The 21,909-nt window shown below is 38.5% G+C and overlaps 5 protein-coding genes across 5 annotated transcripts; 1 reads left to right on the forward strand and 4 right to left on the reverse strand.

Annotated features, from left to right (window-relative positions):
• Nucleotides 1–2,520: 2,520 nt before the first annotated feature.
• On the reverse strand, nt 2,521–3,390 carry LOC126617917 (calcium-binding protein CML42-like). Its single transcript, XM_050285999.1, has one exon. The coding sequence runs from the start codon at nt 3,250–3,252 to the stop codon at nt 2,623–2,625; it is 630 nt and encodes a 209-aa protein (XP_050141956.1). The 5' UTR covers nt 3,253–3,390; the 3' UTR covers nt 2,521–2,622.
• A 5,140-nt stretch (nt 3,391–8,530) lies between these two features.
• On the forward strand, nt 8,531–10,229 carry LOC126617916 (uncharacterized). Its single transcript, XM_050285998.1, has 2 exons — nt 8,531–8,737; nt 9,158–10,229. The coding sequence occupies exon 2, from the start codon at nt 9,180–9,182 to the stop codon at nt 9,909–9,911; it is 732 nt and encodes a 243-aa protein (XP_050141955.1). The 5' UTR covers nt 8,531–8,737; nt 9,158–9,179; the 3' UTR covers nt 9,912–10,229.
• Nucleotides 10,230–10,937: 708 nt separating this feature from the next.
• On the reverse strand, nt 10,938–12,170 carry LOC126617918 (uncharacterized). The gene has a single exon (XM_050286000.1). It carries the CDS (start codon nt 11,770–11,772, stop codon nt 11,164–11,166), a length of 609 nt encoding a protein of 202 aa, XP_050141957.1. The 5' UTR covers nt 11,773–12,170; the 3' UTR covers nt 10,938–11,163.
• A 2,914-nt stretch (nt 12,171–15,084) lies between these two features.
• Nucleotides 15,085–15,630, reverse strand: LOC126618267 (uncharacterized). Its single transcript, XM_050286317.1, has one exon. It carries the CDS (start codon nt 15,628–15,630, stop codon nt 15,085–15,087), a length of 546 nt encoding a protein of 181 aa, XP_050142274.1.
• A 5,138-nt stretch (nt 15,631–20,768) lies between these two features.
• Nucleotides 20,769–21,641, reverse strand: LOC126617920 (uncharacterized). The gene has a single exon (XM_050286001.1). It carries the CDS (start codon nt 21,526–21,528, stop codon nt 20,920–20,922), a length of 609 nt encoding a protein of 202 aa, XP_050141958.1. The 5' UTR covers nt 21,529–21,641; the 3' UTR covers nt 20,769–20,919.
• Between the last annotated feature and the right edge of the window lie 268 nt (nt 21,642–21,909).

The following is a 21,909-nucleotide window of genomic DNA, read 5'->3' on the forward strand; positions in this document are numbered from 1 at the left end:
TTACTAACAAAATGGGATTATTACAAATGGTGGGAAGGAGCAGCTCATATTCAAATGGGAGAGCCGAATGCTCTCCCTGGTTTCTCTCATCTGCCGCTCCCCCACTTCCCTCCCACATTCGGTTGCAACCTTTATCCATACAAAAGCAACCAATAAAAAATCCAAAGTAAAGGAATAATCATTCCTTTACAAACATCATCATGACCTTCCTTTTTCTTTTCAACAAACATAATCATTGTGTCTTTACTCATGATGATGTCCACCAAACTTTTCTTTGTTTAATTTACTAGCCGAAAGTGAATGTCAAGTTGGCCACTAATTTGGCCACTATCCAACAATCTCCACCTTGGCCAAATTCCGAAAACATCATAGAGAATCGAATCAACAATCACCATAAGCACCCAAAGTACAAACTAAAGACAACGGGAACTAAATCAAATTTCCCAAATTTTCGGTACTCATAATGATCTCCACCTCGACTCAAATTGTACCAAAGCCAACAAAAGTAGACCATTTCTCTACCGTCTTCTCCAAATTTGCAAACCATAAGTGCCTTGATCAAAACAAAAGGTGATTCAAGCAAAGAACTGAAATTCTTCAATATCACCAACAAAAGATCAAGCACACCATACTAAAGTTGGACACACAACGAACTCCACCTGCTCACAAACACCATGGTCTTAAACTGCACCAATAGACTCATTCACATAGCATGGCACATTCTCCAAGTCAAAACTGATTACAAATTTGGCAACAAGGTCTCACATACCACATACAAAAATATGCCCTTCACTCAAGTTTACCATCATCACATGAGCACCAACAGGACAACCAAAATTTCAAATTCAAATAATCAGTAAAAGATCCAAAACCATACCTCAACTGGAGTCTTCAAAAAAGCTAATTGCAGATGATGGAGACCAACAAACCAAATAGCAGTGGCAAACAAATCCAACCAAATGTACATAAACCAAACAAAGTTAGAAAGCATATAACTTGCCTTCTACAAGAGGGTCCCACACAAATGTTCTGCAGTGCAAGTGGTGTATCCAAAATAGTGTGATGTCTCACTATCCAAACCTTTGCAGAACTCAACAAATTGGCCCTCACAAACTCCGTCAATGTCTCCAGCAACTTGCTCCAAAGGCAACTAGTGGGAGTGAAGAAAAAACTTCTCTACCATTGAAAAAATGCCAAAGAAAAGAAAACTTAGCCTTAGCCTTTTTCCCTTTTCTTCTAGCCAACAACATCATTTGTCATCATGATGTCCTTCTGCCAAAACAAATGCCGAAAGAAAAAGAACCAACATTTTCTTTTCAATTTTCAACTGCTTCTACTTTTTCTCCTTCCCACTCAACTCGTAGACAACAGCCCACAAACACCTCCGGTGCAACGATGACCAACAGAAAACCCACCAAAAGCAGTACACTACACCTGCAGCCGTCGAACACCAACACTTCAACAACATCGACAACAACATTGTAGCGGACACGCTGTTTCCGAAACCATTCTTCAATCTGCGAGCTCAGTGACTGCAACATAGTCCCTTACTATCCTTCTTCAACGCCACGCATTTTGCAGCCAAACTCTGCATCTCCAATTGACCAAATGCCAAAGTCATTCCTCCTGTCCAATTTTTTCAAAAAAACATATTTCACTGTCATTCGAAGATTTCATAGACATACTAATACAAAACCCCAAGTCGAAACCCAGAGCTCTGATACCACTTGTTGTGCGGAAGCGTCAAATATGAAACCAATAAGTTACAACGGCAAAATATGACAAGACAAATAATCCAAAACACAAGGATTTATACTGGTTCGGCGTAAGCCTACGTCCAGTTCCGAGATGGCGAGGAAATTCCACTAATATCAAAAGGAGATTACAAATAGAGTTTTAACTCTCAAACCCAAATCCCACATACAATCAATAGCTCTCACTCAAACTAAGAAACAAATGAAGAAGAAGAAACACATATCAAAATCCTTCTATCCCAAAAGCTACACAAGTAGCACCAACATCTTTGATTGAATGATTACTAACAAAATGGGATTTTTACAAATGGTGGGAAGGAGCAGCTCATATTCAAATGGGAGAGCCGAATGCTCTCCCTGGTTTCTCTCATCTGCCGCTCCCCCACTTCCCTCCCACATTCGGTTGCAAACTTTATCCATACAAAAGCAACCAATAAAAAATCCAAAGTAAATGAATAATCATTCCTTTACAAACATCATCATGACCTTCCCTTTTCTTTTCAACAAACATAATCATTGTGTCTTTACTCATGATGATGTCCATCAAACTTTTCTTTGTTTAATTTACTAGCCGAAAGTGAATGTCAAGTTGGCCACTAATTTGGCCACTATCCAACACTAATCACTAACAAAAAAAAATTAAAGAGGAGTACTTATTAATCAATGCCATGAAAATGAAATTAAACTTGAGAAGCTAGCTAAATTACATGATCGAACCACGTATGTCAATGACAAGCATCGAGTCGAGGGGATTAAGAACATGTAATTAAGTTTAAATTTTTCAATATATAAGAAATACGAACACTAAATATCATAATACATTTATTATACGAAACCGTGTTTCGAAGACACTTAAAAATTTCTCTAATTAACAGGAGTGAACAAGTACGGTAGTGCGCATCATGTGCTTAAACTCGAACAAGTCAACGAGGCCGTCATGGTTGCGGTCAACGGAGGTGATCATCTTCTGAACTCTATCAATCTCATTGCCTTCCTGGAATCCAAGCTTGGCAAGCACCGTCTGCAACTCTTTAGCCGATATGTACCCGTCGCCGTCCTCATCAAACACCTTGAACGCCTCGGAAAGATCCGACTCCTCTTGCGACAACATATTCTCCTTTGAGTTTCCGTCGCATGCCGCTGTTGATGCTCCCTCAGCAGCGGAAGCAACAACCTCTTCGTCGTTGTTATTATTGTCGAAATAGGTGTCATAGAGGGATTGGTGGAGGGAGAGGAAGTCGTCGAAGTTGAGGCCGTCGTTTGAGGGTTGGATGAAGGATTTTATCGTGGAATGGAGGTCGGAGATTTCAGTGTCTAACCCGAGAAGTGCTAGGGCTTGGCTGATCTCGTGGACAGTGATGAAGCCGTCTTTGTTCTTGTCGAACATATCAAAGATGCGGCGGAGGCGGAGGGAGTTGAGACTCGTGCAGCGGAGGCGAAACGACCCCGAAGGCCGTTTTAACGACGGAGCACTAGTCCCTGAAACTGTAGAGGCCATTTATTATTGAGTAATTGACTAATTATGTAGTAATCAGTAGGATAACGACGATGACGACAACGCCAACGGCGGTGACGAAGAGGATGCAGAGAACAAAATGTACAAGAGAAGTTTGGTATGGTGGGATGATCAACAAGTGGTGGTATTATTATAGAGGGCTGGTGCGCGTGTGGCCGGCGTTTTGGTATTATTTTATTACTTATTTGGATGTGTTTTTAAAATGACTGAAAGCGTTTTTTGTGAAAATGTTTTTGAAATCAATCCTTAGTAAAAATGCAAATAAATTTTGAAAAGCATTTAAAGTGTTTCTTGAAAGAAGCACATAACTAGTGCTTTTGAAATCAAAAAATATTTTATTTAAAAGTTCTTTTAGTTATTTTAAAAACACATACAAACGAGTCATTAATTTGTGTGTTTGTTTAGACTTTTGTACTATTACATGATGCATTTTCGGTTGCCAGTGACTATTTCTGGGTACAACTTCCAGATGTTTGCCATTGCTTTTACATGGTAGAACAAGCAACTGCGTAACAAATTTTCCAGCTACAAGTCGGTCGTCGTTGACCCAAGACAAGAAAAGTCCGTGGTCGACAACCAATAAAATTTAAAAGTAAAAAGAAAAAAGAGAGATTAGAAAATGACCTGAGATTGGACTTTTTCCGTGTGGGTAGAGGGATTAAAATTTTTAAATTAAATGATATGATTGTTAATAATAAGATTATTATTTTAATATTGATTAACGTGTTTATTTTCTATTAATGATACATTTTTTGTTTTGCAAATTTGGTTGATCTCTTTAGTATTATCCAATTTGTCTAATTATAAGTAGACCAACATGGTTTGGTGAACCCTATCTCTATTAGGCGTATGGTATAACATGATATAAAAATACGTTAAGTGTAATATTACTCTTCCTTATGTTGCACAATGATCTAAATTGTTTACTTTCTAATTTATTCTTTAAAAAAATAAGCAAATAAAAAACGTTTAACTGTTGAACTAAAATTGTTAACATGATTTGTCTGTTTTATTTTACTGAATAACCATAAACGACTAAATAATTTTAAATTTCTTTGAAATGTAAAAAATTGATCTTAGAGCAAGTCCACCCGGGGTGGGATAGGCCGGCACCCAGTGGAAAAAACAGGCTAAGACTCAGCCAATCCACTCCAGCTCGTGGAATCGACTGGCACCCAGCCCAAGTCAGTCCACAGGCCGGCCTAAAATCGACAGACCTTGGGACCGGCTCAAGTGACGCCTAGTTGACGCCAGCGTGGTGTCGGAGGGCAAGGAGCCACGGAGGCAAGGAGCCACGGAGCCGTCAACATCGCGAAGCTCGACCTCACTCTCAAAACCCCCCTCTTGTCCACCGGCGACGGCTACTTCACCACCGCAAGCGACTTCCGCCCGCTTCCCGCTTCCCGTCCCGTGAGCTCCTTCAAATCTGCATGTGCATTTCCTCCAAATCCGACTGCCTCCCGCAATTCAACCACCTAAGATTGGAACTTTTGAGCTTTTCTGGGAAAGTGGATTCTGGGATTGGAGTTTTGGGGTTGGAGCAGTGATTCTGAGGGTCGGGTTTTTTTTTGTGTGGAAGGGATGGGAAGTTGCAGGAGATGCAGGGAAGAAAAAGTCAAAAAGTACAAATAAAATTATTATTTTATAATAAAAAATAATAATATTTTAATAAATTGACCAGCCTATTTTTTGTTTAAGGATGGAGATGCTTTGGCCTATTATTGTTCACTATAGTCTATTACTGTTTACTTGAGTGGATAAATACGCTGGATGCTGGCACAAAGTCTTTAGGGGTGGACTTGCTCTTAGAGAACAACCCAACAAATAAAAATGTCGGTCAATATAGTCGGCAAGGAATCTAGTTGAATAATTGGGCCACGTGTCGCACATTGATGCAAGATATGGTCTAAGCTGCATGTCTTGGCCCAATCGGGACAACTCGATTCGACCCGTACCCCTGCCTATACCACACACGCTCAGGGTATTTATTTTAGGCGCGTATCATAGTTGACTAGTCTTTTTATAGTTATATTCAGACATTTTTTTAATTATTTCTCGCACATTTGGTAGTATATTCTTTCAGGAATTGAGAAGACTTATAGAAAAATTTCAACATTATGTTATCATCGTATGTTTCATCAATGCTGAGAATCGAGTTAAATATGTATCATATGAAATACGAGTATATAATTCGTAATCAATCACTGAGCTACTTGTGGTAGTTTTTTTCTTTTCTTTCTTTTTTCTTTTTTCGGTCATACATGTGGTAGTTATTAATCTCCCATCTTTTACATGTGTACATTGTGTGGTGCCACTGCCAATCTATTTCCAAATACATTTTTTTATTTATCAGTATTTCCAAATACATATATATTGAATTGGTGAGGTAACAAGTGAGCAACAACTAATTAACATTTCCTTACTTCACAAGATAAGTTTGAAGGAAAATCAAATAAAGGAAAGAGCGCTCTTATATGGTAAAGTTTATCTTTTTTCCTAATTAACTTTCTAAAAACTTTTATATTACTGTGTATTTTGTTGCGCCAAAGTTTTTATTCATACAATAATTTTAGAGTTGTGTTATTCCCACTTTAGTGTCTTATCTCCCCACCCACTTTTCAATTAAATTTTTAATTACAAGTTTGCTCATTTGTAAAATGACCGATAAATACATTAAAAGATATCTCTCTGTTCACGTACTATTTATCTATCCTTAAACCCTCACCCAATAAAATTCCACTGCTACTCAAATTGAAATCATTCTGAATCCACACTATTTTCTATATTTTCTGCAAATTAATTCTCATAAAAATCTTGAAGACGAAGATGAACCCAAAAAACCAGGCAACCAGAGTTTGCTTCTTATCTGCTTTCTCTGGCCACTCTCTAGTTCAAATTTAATGTTTTTGTTTTGGTTAGATGTTTCAACAATGGATATCAGCATAGATTGGTATGTAATTTGAACTCGTTGCATATGTATAGATGCTAATATTTACACAAGTGTGGAAGAAGAACTGAGGAAGGGTATTCTATAAAGGGTATTGAGTTTGATTAGTAGAAAAAAAATGGTACAAGGTGTCACATCCTGGCCCAGGCCCTCACCAGATCCCGAGTTCGACTCCGTCGTAGCACGATATTATTCGTTTTAGGCCCCGACCACGCCCTCACGGTTTTGTTTCTGAGGACTCACAGGAGAACTTCTCAGTGGGTCACCCATCATAGGATTGCTCTCGCGCGAACTAACTTAACTTCAGAGTTCTGATGGAACCTAAAGCCAATTAGCTCCCAAAAGGCCTTGTGCTAGGTAGAGATGAGAATATACATATAAGGCTTAAAGGATCCACTCCCATGGGCGATGTGGGATGTTACAAATTACAATCCACCCCCTTAAGGGGCCGACATCTTCGTCGGCACATTTTCGATCAGAGATTGGCTCTGATACCAAATTGTCACATCTCGACCCGGGCCCCCACCACATCCCGGGCTTGACTCCGCCGTAGCACGATATTATCCGCTTTAGGCCCCAACCACTCCCTCACGGTTTTGTTTCTGGGAACTTACATGAGAACTTCTCAGTGGGTCACCCATCCTAGAATTGCTCTCGTGCAAACTCGCTTAACTTCGGAGTTCCGATGGAAACCGAAGCCAGTGAGCTTTCAAAATGCCTCGTGTTAGGTAAATATGAGAATATATATATAAGGCTTGAAAGATCTACTCCCCTGGACGATGTAGGATGTTACACAAGGTCTGTCACTGAGCTCTCTAAAATTATTCTTTACTGATACAATAATTTTAAAGACAAGCTCGGAGCAGAGTGAGAGTGCTAATGAGGAAATTTTAGGAATAAAAGTGGTTGAGGAAAGAGCATTTTAATTTTTTAACTTTTTATGGTGGATGAGATTATAATGTGGGTGGAGAAATAGAACAATGAAGACTATAAAGTGGGTCTATTAGCTCTCTAATTTTATTACCATGTATTCATTGGCGCCAATTTTTATTATCATGTAAAATTTCGTGCCATATTTTTCCCTCCAAAACTAATTTCCCACCATATTTTCCCCTCCAAAATATATTTTCCTTATATGCTTCCCACCAAAATACATTTTCCAAGACATTAGTTTCTTTCCAAAATGGGTTTTAATATTCAAACTTATTGTCAAATTCATAAGAGATTGATGATAAATGGCGTGAATTATAGTATCATAAATTATTATTATCCGCTACTTAATAAAGTTTTACGTTTTTACATGACGATCGTATCATAACATTGTCTCAAATAAACAATATTTTAATAAAAAATAATTACATAAAAACAACTCTGACATGAAAATTCAAAATCCTATGTAAATCAAACTCTGACAAAGAAAAAATAGTGACAAAAGAACATGGATAAAATGGTATCCAAGGGAGGTTTGGCATGTATTGAGTTGTTTTAAATTTTATTTATTTTTTTAGGAGGATTTAATGTCAATTTTATTAGAAGAAATTGTAGCAATGGACCCTCAATTTTAACCCAATTAGAGTAATGGTCTTTCAACTAAAAATTCATAACCATTGGTCCCTTAATTTCTTAAAATGTGCAGTTATGATTATTTTCATCAACTCCGTTAAAACTTCCGTCAAAAGAAAAAATAATAACAAAAGAACATGAATAAAATGAGATCCAAGGGAGGTTTGGCATGTATTGAGTTTTTTGTTTAATTTTTTTAGGAGGATTTAATGTCACTTTTATTAAAGGAAATTGTAGCAATGGTCCTTCAACTTTAATCTAACAAGAGTAATGGTCTCTCAACTAAAAATTCATGACCATTAGTCCCTTAACTCCTTAAAAGGTGCAATTATGATCATTTTCATCAACTCCGTTAGAACTTCTGTCAAAATAAGTCACATTTTATGCACATGAAGCTAAATTGAGGGGTAAATATGAAAAATCAATGAGAAAATTGTAGTAAGGGTCCCTAGACTTTAACTCAACTAGAGAAATAGTCCCTCAATTTTAACTCAACTAGAGCAATGATCCTTCAACTTTAACCCAACTTTAGTAATAGTCCTTCTAACATAACTCATTTAGCTGCATGTTTTGATGAGTTAAGAGATCAATGATCATGAATTTTTAGTTGAGAAATTATTTCTCTAATTAGATTAATATTTAAAAACCATTGTTACAATTTTCTAATTTTATTATTAGGCAAATAAGGAATGTTCAAGGAGTGAGTTTTGCAAACCGCCAAAAATAAGGTGGGGGGGAGTGAGTTGCGAGGAAAGTGGGTACGGACTCCTGTGTAAGTTTTAAGAACGAGTCGAGCCACTCAGATCTAACTGGAAGAACCAAACCCCCCAACTCGAAACAAAAAAGACACACCGACTCAGTTCACATTTCACAAACCACTCTCTTCTGCTTGCGGCTGCTCCAACTGCTTCTGCTGTTCTCCAACTCTCTGCTCTCTCTCTCTCTCCTCTCTCTCAGGTTACTCCAACTTTCTCTCTGTACTTTTACTCGTTTTTGTTCTGAACTGGAAACTCGATGAGTCTTGCTTGGCTGCTGTTCTGGGTTTTTTATTTATTTGTTTATTAGTTTCTTGAAATCAGGGTTGCCCGGTTACTTTTTGGCTGGGAAGATTGAAATCTTGAGTTTTCATTAGGAATTTAATTCAAAGTTCTAATCTTTAATTTTCATGTTAGATAATTGTTATTGTGTATCATGTTCAGAGCATATGGTTTATCTTTTTAGATTTAATTTCTTTAATAACTTCTCTGCAACCCATTAATTTATCGATTTCTGTTATTTTTTCACCAGTTTTTTAATGTAAAGTTCGATTCTCTGACATGGATTTTATCTGAATTTTGCTGCCAAATTCTAATTTTAATAATTAATTTACCATTTCAGCTGCTACCCTTTGTTTGGATTAATGGGTTCTGGAAGTTGTACCAATGGACTGGAGGAATGCAAACTGCAACCTCCAAAAACTTTGGAAAAATCGGATAAAGCTAGTGTTTTGGGGCTTCATAAGGACGCTGCAGAGCCACCGGTTGAATTGGTTGCTAATGGGGTGGCTTCTCTAGGGCCTGCTACTCCTGATGCAGTCCGAGAGAACGGGGAATTACCTGTTGGTTTGAAATCTCCGCCCTCTGTTTGCAAGAAATCATCCAATGTAACTTGCTTGAATCCGAATGCTATCCGAAATGGGGACGACCCATTTGGTTGTTCTGATGATAGAAGCCCCAGGACACCGGTGGATGATGTCTTCGATCCTTTTGCCCCTGGTCGGGAAGACCTGGCTAAGGCGCCGCAGTGCAAAAAATATGTCAGCAAGTGCAGGGGCATGGTTGCTCGTCAGCTTAACTTTGATTCTCCCGTCCAAATTTCAGAAGACGAGGTTTTGACTGATGTGGAATCCATTTCGGATGAAGAAATGTTTGAAGCTGTGTATAAAAGCCTATTGGAAGCTATCGTGTCAGAGCAAACTGAGGGAGCTATTGCTGAACGCTCGAGGAAAGATTGCGTTTCTGATGACTGCGTAACACCTCGTCCAGAACCGCGTCAAACTGGAGCAGCTGAAACTTGTCCTGGGGCACCCTTGAGGCCATCAGGGAAGTCTAGGAACATCGATATGCGGTTAATCAGAAAGCTCGAGTTCTAACTCCAATTGACTCATGCGGGTTACGTGGCGGTGAATTTGCAAGAATTCTGGTACTTCTTTCCAAATTCCAACAGCTTACCTAGATTATACACAGTAGTGCTAGCATTGTATAGTAGTTGTTGACATTATTTATGCATTTAGACACAGGGAAAGACGTCGTTTTGATATTAAGTTAGCATCGACTAGTGCTTTTTTGGTTTAAGTCAGAATTCTAGACACAGGGAAGAAATGAAACAGAAAATTCTTCCAACCTCGTTGATCATGTACTGAACTTATTCATGTTCAATGGTTTTCTTATCAAATTCCATATGCTTGAAATCTCTGCGCTTTAGGATTTGGAGTTATATTTTGATGGTTGGGAATGTTTGTCTGCGTGTTTTACACTATAAATGTTGTTGGATGATAACCTTAAGAAATCATGTTTAATGTCCTGTGACTAAAATTATGGTTTTTGGTTGTAGCTTTTGACTTCTATTTGAATAGAAACAAACCTCTATGAGACATTATTTTCACATGAATATTTGGGTGGTGTTGTTCCTAAGAAGAACACACACCTGTTCTTTCAAATGAAATAGATCTGAGTTTATGTTTTCTTTTCTGTTTACATACTGAGGAAATCTTATTTTGGTTAATTCATATATTCACCTCAAAATCCAATGTAGATGGAGCATTGAAAGTAGGAGAAATAAATTACAACAGAAACGTAAAGGTGACGATATACCAAACCAATCATATAGTACCATGTGGCCACATGAAAGCACATGGCAACGTGTGACACACTTGGAATACCGTCACTACTTTGGCATCCCGATTCCCCTTCTGTTTTATAAGCTTTTGAGGTCATGGACAGAAAGTTCGCACGAGTGTTGTATGTTCAGGCTGGTGGGTAAGCTTTAGAAACTAGAAAGGCTTGTGCCTGCTTATGGATCTTATGTCGTATTATGCTTTCCAGCACAGCAGATTGTGTTTGCAGCAAACCAATTTGTGCCCGTGAAGTCACTAATCAGAACGTTGGCACATCAAATATAATATAACCAAAATCTAAACGAATTTCCATATATTTTTATTCTGTTTTCGTACATCAAATTCTATGATTAAGAGAAAAAAATTTGTAAAATTTGTAGCCTAAAATTCATCCTAATTAACTCCCTCTGATTAAAACCCTACTAATTTACATGCTATTCTCTCCGTGTTTTTGCTACAATCTGCACCTTCTCATGAATCATTGAGAAGCAATAATAACTCGCACAACTCACAACTTGGCCTTGCTCTTGCAATCTTGCCTCTTCACCTTCATGTCCGGAAACCCAATCGTCAGTTGGCATTCTGAAATCGCTACAGCGTGCTTCTTGATGAACCCCAAGAACGTAACCCTGCCTGGAATCCTCGTTTTCGTTTCGACCATAATCTCACCCCCCACCACATCACTGATCAATTTGCTCATGTCGTTAGCCAGCTTGTCCACCTGTAAAGTAAGCCGGCAGGGCAGGGTGGCGTTGCCCCTCGCTGGAATGTTACCCGGGTACAAGTTTGCATTCCCAACCTGTGTGCCTTGGTAAAGAAGCAAAGTCTTTCCCTCGCCATGCCTGAAGCTTGCGTGGTTTTGATTCTCGACGTTGATCGTGATGTTGAGGGTAATGTTGAGTTCGACCCGGACTGCTGGAAAGGTGATGCGAGGAGCCACGCCATCCACGAAGGCGGAGAGGATTTCGGTTTTTGGCTGTTTGGGCTTAAAAACGGTTAGGGCAAGAATCAGGGCGATGATGAAGAGTAGGAAGATCAAGAATACGATAACACTAATGGCAATAAGACATGAACGTTTTCGCTTGTTGGGTTGGTTGTGGTTGCTATTTTCTGGCATGGTGTGAATTTTTTTTAAGGAGAGGGTGAGAGAAGGAGAGTGACTTATAGAGAGAAGAGTATTTAAGGTGGTTGGGGATTGGGACTTTTGATTCAATGCTCAAATCGAACGGCCAACTAACGCAATTTTGAACTGTATCGAACAACTAACTTGAGCTTTATTCGGGTCACCGTCTTTTAGTTGCTCCCCACACCACCTCTGTTTCACTTGTAGGGATTCGAACACACCTATATCTTGACCAACAGTTACGGAGAGGGAGATTTAAAATCTAAGTGAAAATAATATTCTTCTTCACTTGGAAGTGAGAGATCTTAGGTTCGAATCTCGTGGATAGCGAATTCGATATCAAATTAGGTTGCCCATTGTATGGTTTAGCCAAACTCCCCCTACCCCTAGTGTAAAAATATCAATGTACTAAAAAAAATAAAATAAAATACAATGCTTTGTCTTGACCAACATGCATAACCGGCTAACCGATATCAGATAAACAGACCAAATTTTCAATTTTGCAGTTTTATCAAAACCTCTTTTGATGGAACTTTAGTATTTTACTTTAATTTCTCTCATGTTTTCCTTAATTTGTGCATGCAATCCTCTTAATTTGTTATTAAATTACTGAAATCTAACCGTCAATTGTTACAGCAACAGCATATCTTAAACAAATTTAAGGCGAGATTAAAGACAAGGGTAAAGATTGTGGTCGATGCAAAGAGAGGGAAAACTTCAGGGTTCACACGATCTTATTTGATATGAAAAACGACTAGTGCATGTCATGCATTGATTCACATTGCATAATATGTACAGAGTTCACGTAAGCAATGAGGACTTTTAGGGCAGGGAGTGCATTTTGCAGCAAAATCCACCTAAGCAATTTAGACTTCTATATATCATGCTCGAAAATAGCACTATCCTAACCATTAATGGTTTTAAAGTTTTTATGCACTATTCTTCAACAAGGTGGTTTTGTAGGACTAATTGTGTTGTTCGAACCTTAACAATTGATATCAGATCGATTATTGTACCACGATTCGTAGTCAGACTTTACAATATAGATGATTTTAACTCATCGTGGCAAAGAGAAGAAAATAAAACATCTTCAAGCATATAAAATTAGAATTCACTAGAAATTAAATTTCGGAAGATTTCAAAATTGTTTATTAACGATAAATGCACTATTCTCAAAGTTATTTATTTATTGATTTTAGAAGAAAAGCTTTTAAAAAATTAAAATATTGTTTGTGTAAACAATAAAATTCAGCCAAAAAAGTCTAATGTTAGGAAAAAGCATCGAGTCTTATACGTTGTCTTCAAAACAACAAAGTCATGGAACCAAATTGGACACCAGAGTCTAAATTTTGCAAAGCTTAAAACTTTGCTAACCAATTTGCGTTTTTCAATTTGATTATCGATCTACTCTGCTATCTGACGTGCATTAGACCTACCACAATTCACAGCAAAATAAAATTGATCATTTGGTTTCTAGGATATTAAGAAGAAGAAAACAAAAAAAAACAAAATCGAACCAATCTAATGAATTTTGTTGGAGTGAAAAATGGCGCATGACACAAGTTTGCTTGCGGTGTTGGTTAGAATGCGATACTTCCAGCTTTTGTTTTGTCTTATGTGATGGAATTATGTTTTTCCTTGTAACTTGTATAACGCAGCAAAGAAGCAATACCAATGTCACAAAATATATTCAGAATCTTAAGAAACTCGAAGATTATAGATTTAGGTAAGTGGCACGAGTAAACAAATCATATAAAACTAGAATTTTGTTTTCTTTGTGCAGTGCTTCTTTCGAACAGTTTTGATACAGACATTGCAGGAGCAGGTAGAGACCACGTCCACATGAATATTTGAACAATTTGAGCAAAGAGTTTAACCTGCCAGAGATTTTGATGTACATGTTGAACGGCAAGGTACCAGCCAACACATATCCGAACGAACTATAGTTCGCTTGGATTTTCCCTGCAAACGATCAGCCAAATTAATAGTGAAAGTTAAATTAATGAATTTGTTCGCACCCCCTTTGTACCACTCCTGCATCTATAAGAGCCTTTCCCACCACCACGCTCTTGTACGGCAACAATGCCATGCTGTTGGCGTACGTGAAGGCCACATTGTTATGGTTCAGGACGGATAGATTCACTTCGAGACTAACCTAGATGTCTTAAGGCCACGGAATCCACCATGGTTAGGGGGGGCTGTTTCCATGTACACCGTCATGAATAAGATCAGTACTGTAGCAGATATTACAACAAGAATGGAGGCCACTGCCAGGGCTATGTTTATGAGTCGGACAATTTTGTTTTCCAATCACTTCTTGCATACTATGAACATCTTTTTTTCGGGCCCTCTTCATGAGAAGACATATTAACTTAAATGCTTAATTTCTCTCTTTTGCGTTGCATGTCTTCTTAAACTTCTGCATGCCCTTCATCCCTAATTTGTTATTAAATCATTCAACTCTAACTGTAGCTTGAACTCAGCAGCATGCTTAAATCGCATTGTTGTTGCATATACGTAGGCTAGGCCAGTTGATCATAATAGTGGTGCTTATCACCTTAACATTCTATTTAGAGTAAATTGTAGCAATGGTCTCTCAACTTTAATCAAATTGGAGCAATGATCCCTCAACTAAAAATCTATTACCATTGGTCCCTCAATTTATCAAAATGGGTAGCTATAATCTTTTTCATCAATTTTGTCAAAATAAGTTATGTTGGAATAACCATTTATATAATTAGGGTCCCTCAGCTCATCAAAGTGTGTAATTATGGTCATTTTCGTCAACCACGTCAAAAAATTTGTCAAAACGAGTTATGTTGGAAGGACCATTGCTACAATTGGGTTAAAGTTAAGGGACAATTTCTCCAGTTGAATTAAAGTTGAGGGACCAGTGGTAATGGATTTTTAGTTGAGGGACCATAGTTGCACGTTTTAATGAATTGAGGGACCAATGGTAATGAAATTTTAGTTGATGGATCATTGCTCCAATTGAGTTAAAGTTAAGAGATCATAACTGCAATTTACTCTTCTATTTAAACTGCTCCTTCCCAAAATATAGTATGGTTGCATATGCTTAAAAAGCTTAAGGTGAAATCAAAGGGAAACGTAAAAGTTGAGTTCAATGTAACAATACGGAGACTACTATAAGAGAAAATGATCTTATAATCTTATTTGATGCGAAGTACGACAACTCAATACTACGATTATTTCTAGATCAAATTTGAAGAAAAAGAATAAATTGGAACACTAATAAAAACATGTCTTGACACGAGAACTACAGAAGCGATTGTAACTTTTGTGTGTCTATGTGCACCTATAGTCCCCAACAGTCCTGCTACGGATATCGATGTCAAAACCGCACAAGTTGGTGGAGGTCACAGCAACCTTAGCCATTCCAAAGATCTTCACTTTGCCGGGGACTTTGGTGAAAGTGTTGAAAGGCATGCTACCCGCCAACATATCATAACTAACCGCGGGGTTGCCCATCAAACGATCAGCCAAAGCTGTGAGCGTAACATTCGTGCTTATGGTGGCTCCCGGCGCTACCTTTCCTACCTCTATATCAGCCTCACCGACGTTCACGCCCTTGTAGAACAAGATTGCAGTGCCCTTGGAGGGCTTGAAGGCCACCTTGTTGCCATTCTTGATAGAGAAAGACATTACCATGGTGATGAGTTTAGGCGCATGGTGACAAATTTCTAGGTTTCTTAAGACCAGTGCATCCACTAGGGTTATGGGGTCCTTTGGCTTGTAATTCGTAAGCCCTAGGATCAGCATTATAAACAAAATTATGGCCACAAGAACTACGATCGCTGCCAGGGAGGCGAGTACCGGCTTTTGTTTCAGCATCGTTTTTAGCTTGGATAGGTCCATACTTTGTTCTTGTTCTTGCTATATTTTCAGGGCGACTTTGGTTTACCTGCATCCTATGGTTTGAACCCTTTACTTTTATATACTTCTCTCAATTCGCTCGCATGTCTTTCTTAATTCAGCATGCTCTACCTCTCCCTTTGTCATTAAATTCTCAAATCCCACCATATCTTAGATTCGGCATGCTTATATTGACGATCAATCTGGGCGTGCTTAAACAATTTCAAGCCAATCGAGCTAGAAGACACTGTTGAAGAGACGGGTAAATATCGTGCCCGATGTGTCATGTAGCAGGGTCAAAAAGTGTGAACTTATTAGCTATAAGCAACAACTGCATGTCATGCAGGAAGGATTGAGCTCACATAATTATCTCATTTTATGAAGATCTCAAAGTTTTTCTTATTTGGTCCTTTTAAGATTTTATTTGGCCAACCAAAAGAAGAGTTTGGGATTTGAGTTGAGAAATGCAATTTATGTTCAAAATATGAAATCCCACATCGGAAAATTAAGTTTACAACTTGAAACAGAGAAGTGATGTTACAAATCTGGTCACAACTCTTATGAGTTATGAGCAATTTTGGAGCAAATTGTTTCCTTCTTTCACATACTTGGTTTAACATGAAGAAATTAAGAGCACTTCCACCGGGATGCAAATGTGCCAGCACCCAGTCAAAAAACAAAGCTAGGGGTCAGTCCATTCACTCCAGCCCACAAACTTGCATGGCACCCAACTCAAGCTAGGCAACAGACCAGCCCATTTTTGACAAACCCAGAGACCGGCCTATTTGGCTAGCGCGTGCAGTTCACTCACGAGTGGGCGCGAGTAGGGGACATGGGTGCAGGCGGCAAGGCCCGCTATCAGCCCACTTGTTCTTCACCCTGAAGTAGGTGACGTAGCCCTCTCAGTGTCGTTGGATTTCCAACAGCTAGTTTTTCTAGACCGTTGGGTTTCCAAAGGTAAAAAAAGTTTTAATTTTACTTTTAAAATGGACCGTCCGATCACAGATCAACAGTCCATATTTTTTCCCCAAAAATAAAAATAAAAAAGCCCAACGGTCAGAATTATGACCGTTGGCCACGTGGCAGCTCCTTGGCTCTTGGATTTGAATATTTTTCAAATCCAACGGTCCAGATTAATTAACTACATTAAAATTTATTAAAAATTATGAAAAAATACAGAAAAATTATTAAAAAATACAGAAAATTTTAATTTTTTTTTTCTATAAATACCTAACCCTCATCTTCCACCTTACACCACATTTCAATATTTTCTAAACTTTCTACACTTTCTACATTTCAATATTTTCTACATTTTGAGAGAAAAAAATGTCTATGTGGAAGCTCATTGAAGATGTTACATTGTGTGAATGTTGGGTTCACACAACTCATGACCCAATTACGGGTAATGTGATGGATAAGCGAGAAATGTGGAGTAAAATTACAAAAACGTTTTGCGATGTACATGGAAAAGACGCCAGAAGTAGTCAATGTCTTCAAGGTCGTTGGAAAAAGCTTAACACATCCTTTACTTGATGGAAAAACACCATCTCTCATGTTTCCGGTAATCTATGTAGTGGGACAAGTTTAGCGGATCAGGTGATAATATTTTTATTTATTTATATGTATTCCACCCTCATCAATATTTTAATTTATTTATTTGTGTTACACTCACATTTTTTATAATATTGTCTTATCCCACATTTATAGACACTGCAAGCACAAGCTTTCTACAATGTGAATACCACAACAAATCATTCAACAAATGAGAATGTTGGCAAATTGTCAAAGATTGCCCCAGATACAAAATTTTGTCAACCGGTCCAGAAGTTGTCATGCACAGCTTGAGTCTATACAATTCGCCAGAACCAGACACGGCTAAACAAGAAGGCGACACATTTGAAGACACGGAAGGGATGCCTGAAGAAGTGATGGAGACCCAACCGACTCGTCAGCCCCTCAGGCCTCAAGGTAAAAAGGCATCAAAGAAAAAAGGTAGTTGTTCCAAAAATGACTACACTAAATATATGGAGGAACTTGCTTGCCAAGGTGAACTAAACATGGCACGGGAAGTGGCTAGAGATGAGGAAAAAGTTGCTGCTATGGCAGAAATATTAGCAACTACTATGAGACGTGATGCAGCGACTGAGAGACAAAGAGAAATAGTTAATTGAGAGAACGAGATGATTAGAGAAGCACTTAATCGAGAAAATGAGAGCTTAGAGAAGAAATGATAGCTAAAGCAGATCGTGACATTATGAACAAGTCTTTAGTAGGACTGTCTCCGAAATCAAAACATTTTTTGACATCGGAAAAAAAGACGTCGTGCGAATGAGGCGTGAAAGAGATGCAGAAACAAGTCGAGGGGGTTATAGCTACACAAATCCTAGCAATGAAGATCGTAACACCACATATCCTAGCTCCAAAGACTTTGTATAATTTCTTATTTATTTGTAGTACTTTATTTAATTTCTTGTGTAATTTCTTATTTATTATTAGTACTTTATGTAATTTCTTATTTATTTTTATTTATAGATGTAATTTCTTATTTATTATTAGTACTTTGTGTAATTTCTTATTTATTATTAGTACTTTATGTAATTTCTTATTTATTTTTAGAACTTTATGCAATTTCAAAAAAAAAAATTGTACTTTATTTAAACACATCAAATAAGATCACATAACCTCACCAAACAAACTTTAAAAAAACAAACACACCAAATAAAATTACATAAACTCAAAAAAAAAAAAATACACTTTATTCTTCAACCACAAGCTCATTTTAATTATCTTCACCTTCTTGTAATCCCCATTGGTGCTCAATCAAGTCATTCTAGCGGGTTACGTGCCAGTATGGCTCTTGCACATCAATGTATTGTTGAACGATCAATTCATTGTAATGTTCATCTCATTCTAACAACTCATGTTGCACGGGATCTTTGGTCCGGTCATGGGCACAATAGATACGTGTTCTTAGGTTGTTCATCGGATCTAGCTCATATTCATCGACGACATCATAATCATACTCATCTTCCACAATCATGTTGTGAAGAATAATACACGTCATCATGATGGATCGAAGAGCCTTAACATCAAACAGTCTAGTAGCAAACCTGACAATCGCCTAACGAGCTTGCAGGATACCAAAACAACACTCCACATCCTTCATACACCCCTCTTGACATTTTGCGAAGTGTTTTTCTTTTTCAGTCTATGGATGTGGCACTGTTTTGACAAACGTAGACCACCTTGAGTAAATGCCGTCTGCAAGGTAGTATGGTCCGTCGTATTTAGTGCCATTAACCCAATATATGCATCTCGGCGATTTTCCTTGTAGCAGATTGTCGAACACTGAAGATTGAGTAAGGACATTTAGGTCATTCTGAGTTCCTAGAACACCAAAAAAATCATGTCAAATCCATGTATCAAATGAAGCCACCACTTCTAAAATGATACTTTTGGCTCATTTTCTATCGCCATAAGCTCTCTGCCACACACTTGGACAGTTTTTCCAAGTCCAGTGCATGCAGTCAATGCTTCCAATCATGCCAGGGAAGCCTCGCATCTCACCTTTCCTCAGAAGCCTTCGTATGTCCATTGGCGTGGGTGTCCAGAGGTACTCATTGGTGTACATGGCTTCAATTGTAGAGCAAAACCGCATCAGGGACTCCAGAATAATTGTTTTTCCCATCCTCGCGATCTCATCCACTTGATCTGCAAATGCTCCATATACAAGCATTCGCAAGGCAACCGTAATTTTTTGCTCTGGAAAAAGACCTAGAACACGAAAAGCATCATCTTTTTGCACAAAATATGGATCATGGTTGCAAATAGCACTCATGATTTTGTTGAACAAACTTCGTTGCATTCTAAAACGACGTCTAAAAACATGATCAGGGAATACGCTGTTGGGAATAAAATAATCTTCCAATAGATCTTTACCTCGTCTTTCCCTTTTTCTATTGAAGTTTGCAGTATGTCTGGGTTTGGCTATCTGACCCACAGCTTCCATGACACGGCGGGTATGTGAGGCCCTCTGCCTTCTATGGTCATCATCCGAGTCCTCCTCCATTGTGAAAGCCTCATCTCCACCTCCACCTTCCTCGAGATTGATCAATTTTTCCTGTTGTGCCAACAATCTTTTTTGTTGCTCCACAAATTGTTTATGCACTCTCCTTGAAGAAGACATTGTAAAAAAAACTCAAGATTTGAAAACGATGAAGAAGGATTCTGAGCTAAAAATAAGGATTGAGTTTGGTGTGAGGATGGATGTAGAGATGTACGATTTATATGGACAAAAAAAAAGATGAGGTTCTGGACAATGCCACGTGGCACTATGTGATTGGTTGAAAATCTTATCGAAATCTTGGCTAAATTATTGCAAACAGGAAGTGACACATGGCATGTCGGGATTGGTTGAAAATCTTATCAGAAATCTATCCACAAAATAGTACATTCGGATAATGACACGTGGCGTAATAAGATTGATTGAAAATCTTATTGTAATCTTGGCTAAATTATTGTAAACAAATAGTAACACGTGGCACATCGGGATTGGTTGCAAATCTTAGCGGAAATCTATTCACAAAATAGTACGTTCGGATAATGACACGTGGGGTTACGAGATTGGTTAAAAATCTTATCCGAAATTAAAACTATTTTATTTATTTATTCTTTTATAAAAAATTAAAATATTTAAAATGGGCTGGGTGCCAGCGCATTTTGTAGGGGTGAAGATCGTTTGTGCCAGCGTATTTTTAGACTGGGTGACATCGCATTTTTTTAGGGGGTGGAGATGTTTGGCCTATTATTGTTCACTGGGGCCTATTACTATTTTACTTCAATGAATAAATGTGCTGAGCGTTGGGGCAAAGTCTTTAAAGGTAGAATTGCTCTAAATGCATGACAACGATTGATAGGGTGAGTCGTACATCATATAAGGCTAATTCTGACAGTTTATACTTATTGTCATAAATTCAACAAGCGTAAATAGTCACACTCGCACTTTATAGTTCCACTTATACGAATGCCTAAGATTAGTCCCTGCACCAGCACGACTCATCTTAACATTTCTCTCGAAGAAATGAAATGAAAAATATTTAATCGCAACACCATCAGAATCAGCAGAAATCCAAGACTCATACAATAAAATGTTTTGGGAAATGTCATGTAGCACAAGAGTGGCAAATCAGTTAATTCAGCTCGCACAAGCAGACAGACCATAAAAATCCAGAAATAAGAAAATCCGGGATAGCAAGCAAAAAACAAAAATCATAGTTTTATCTTGTATGTGCAGTGTTGCTGTCCGACAGTGACGTTACCGACATCGATTCTGAAGTCGCAGGAGGAGGTCGAAACGACATGAATCTTAAAAATCCCCAAAACGCTGACTTCCCCGGAGACTTTGGTCAAAGTGTTCAACGGCAGCGTTCCGGCCACCACGTCCGAAAAGAGCTCCGACTTCCCCAGCAGCCGATCCGCCATGATTGTCAGTGTCATGTTCATGGACTTGGTCCTGTCCGCGAATATCTCGCCCGACCCGATTTGGGCCTCGCCCACGTTGGTCCCTCTGTAGTTCAAAAACGCAGTGCTGTTTTTGTACTTGAACCCGACTTTATTCGGGTTATTCACGGATAGGTCCACGCCCAGAGTCAAGTTCACGTCCACGCTGAGACGTGGAATGTTGAGTGCCAAGTCGAGGTCTTTCAAGACGACGGAGTTAACCGTCGTGGTGGGATCCTTGGCTTTGAACACCGTCAGGCAGAGGATCACGAGTACGATGGTTGCGACCAACACAACAGATGTCGCCGCCAGGCAGACGTTTCTGCAGGTTCGGGAGCGGCTGGGGGGGAAGGCATCTCCACCGTACACGGCTTTCATTGATCTCTCTGAAAATGCTCGATTGCCAAAAGATAATCTTTTTGTAACAGCCTTTTGTATAAAGGTAGAAGCTTTTGGTGGTGGGTTGATATTATAGTGGATGGATGCGTTAACCTAGGGGTTTGAGCCCCACAGAAGCTCCAAGACGTGTTAATGGGGGTTTGAGACGTTTTCGGAGCCAACTTGCCTAAATGGTTAGATTAGGGTTTATTGGTGAAGTTGATTTTTGTGTACTCTAGCATAAATCTCTCATTCTCAATTCGTTGTATAAAAAAAAATATTAGCAGAGATAAATTGAAAAATGTATCTAATTATAAGCCTTGTTGTCCTCTAATTTTCACATTAATTTTGAGCCCCTTCCACTTTTAGGCTGTGTGACTA

This window comes from Malus sylvestris, chromosome 4 (assembly GCF_916048215.2).
Source record: "Malus sylvestris chromosome 4, drMalSylv7.2, whole genome shotgun sequence".
NCBI classification, from domain to species: domain Eukaryota; kingdom Viridiplantae; phylum Streptophyta; class Magnoliopsida; order Rosales; family Rosaceae; genus Malus; species Malus sylvestris.

What these genes read in the sequence shown, in the direction of transcription:
- LOC126617917 (XM_050285999.1), bottom strand. Translation starts at nt 3,252, where the DNA reads ATGGCCTCTACAGTTTCAGGGACTAGTGCTCCGTCGTTAAAACGGCCT.
- LOC126617916 (XM_050285998.1), top strand. Translation starts at nt 9,180, where the DNA reads ATGGGTTCTGGAAGTTGTACCAATGGACTGGAGGAATGCAAACTGCAA.
- LOC126617918 (XM_050286000.1), bottom strand. Translation starts at nt 11,772, where the DNA reads ATGCCAGAAAATAGCAACCACAACCAACCCAACAAGCGAAAACGTTCA.
- LOC126618267 (XM_050286317.1), bottom strand. Translation starts at nt 15,630, where the DNA reads ATGCTGAAACAAAAGCCGGTACTCGCCTCCCTGGCAGCGATCGTAGTT.
- LOC126617920 (XM_050286001.1), bottom strand. Translation starts at nt 21,528, where the DNA reads ATGAAAGCCGTGTACGGTGGAGATGCCTTCCCCCCCAGCCGCTCCCGA.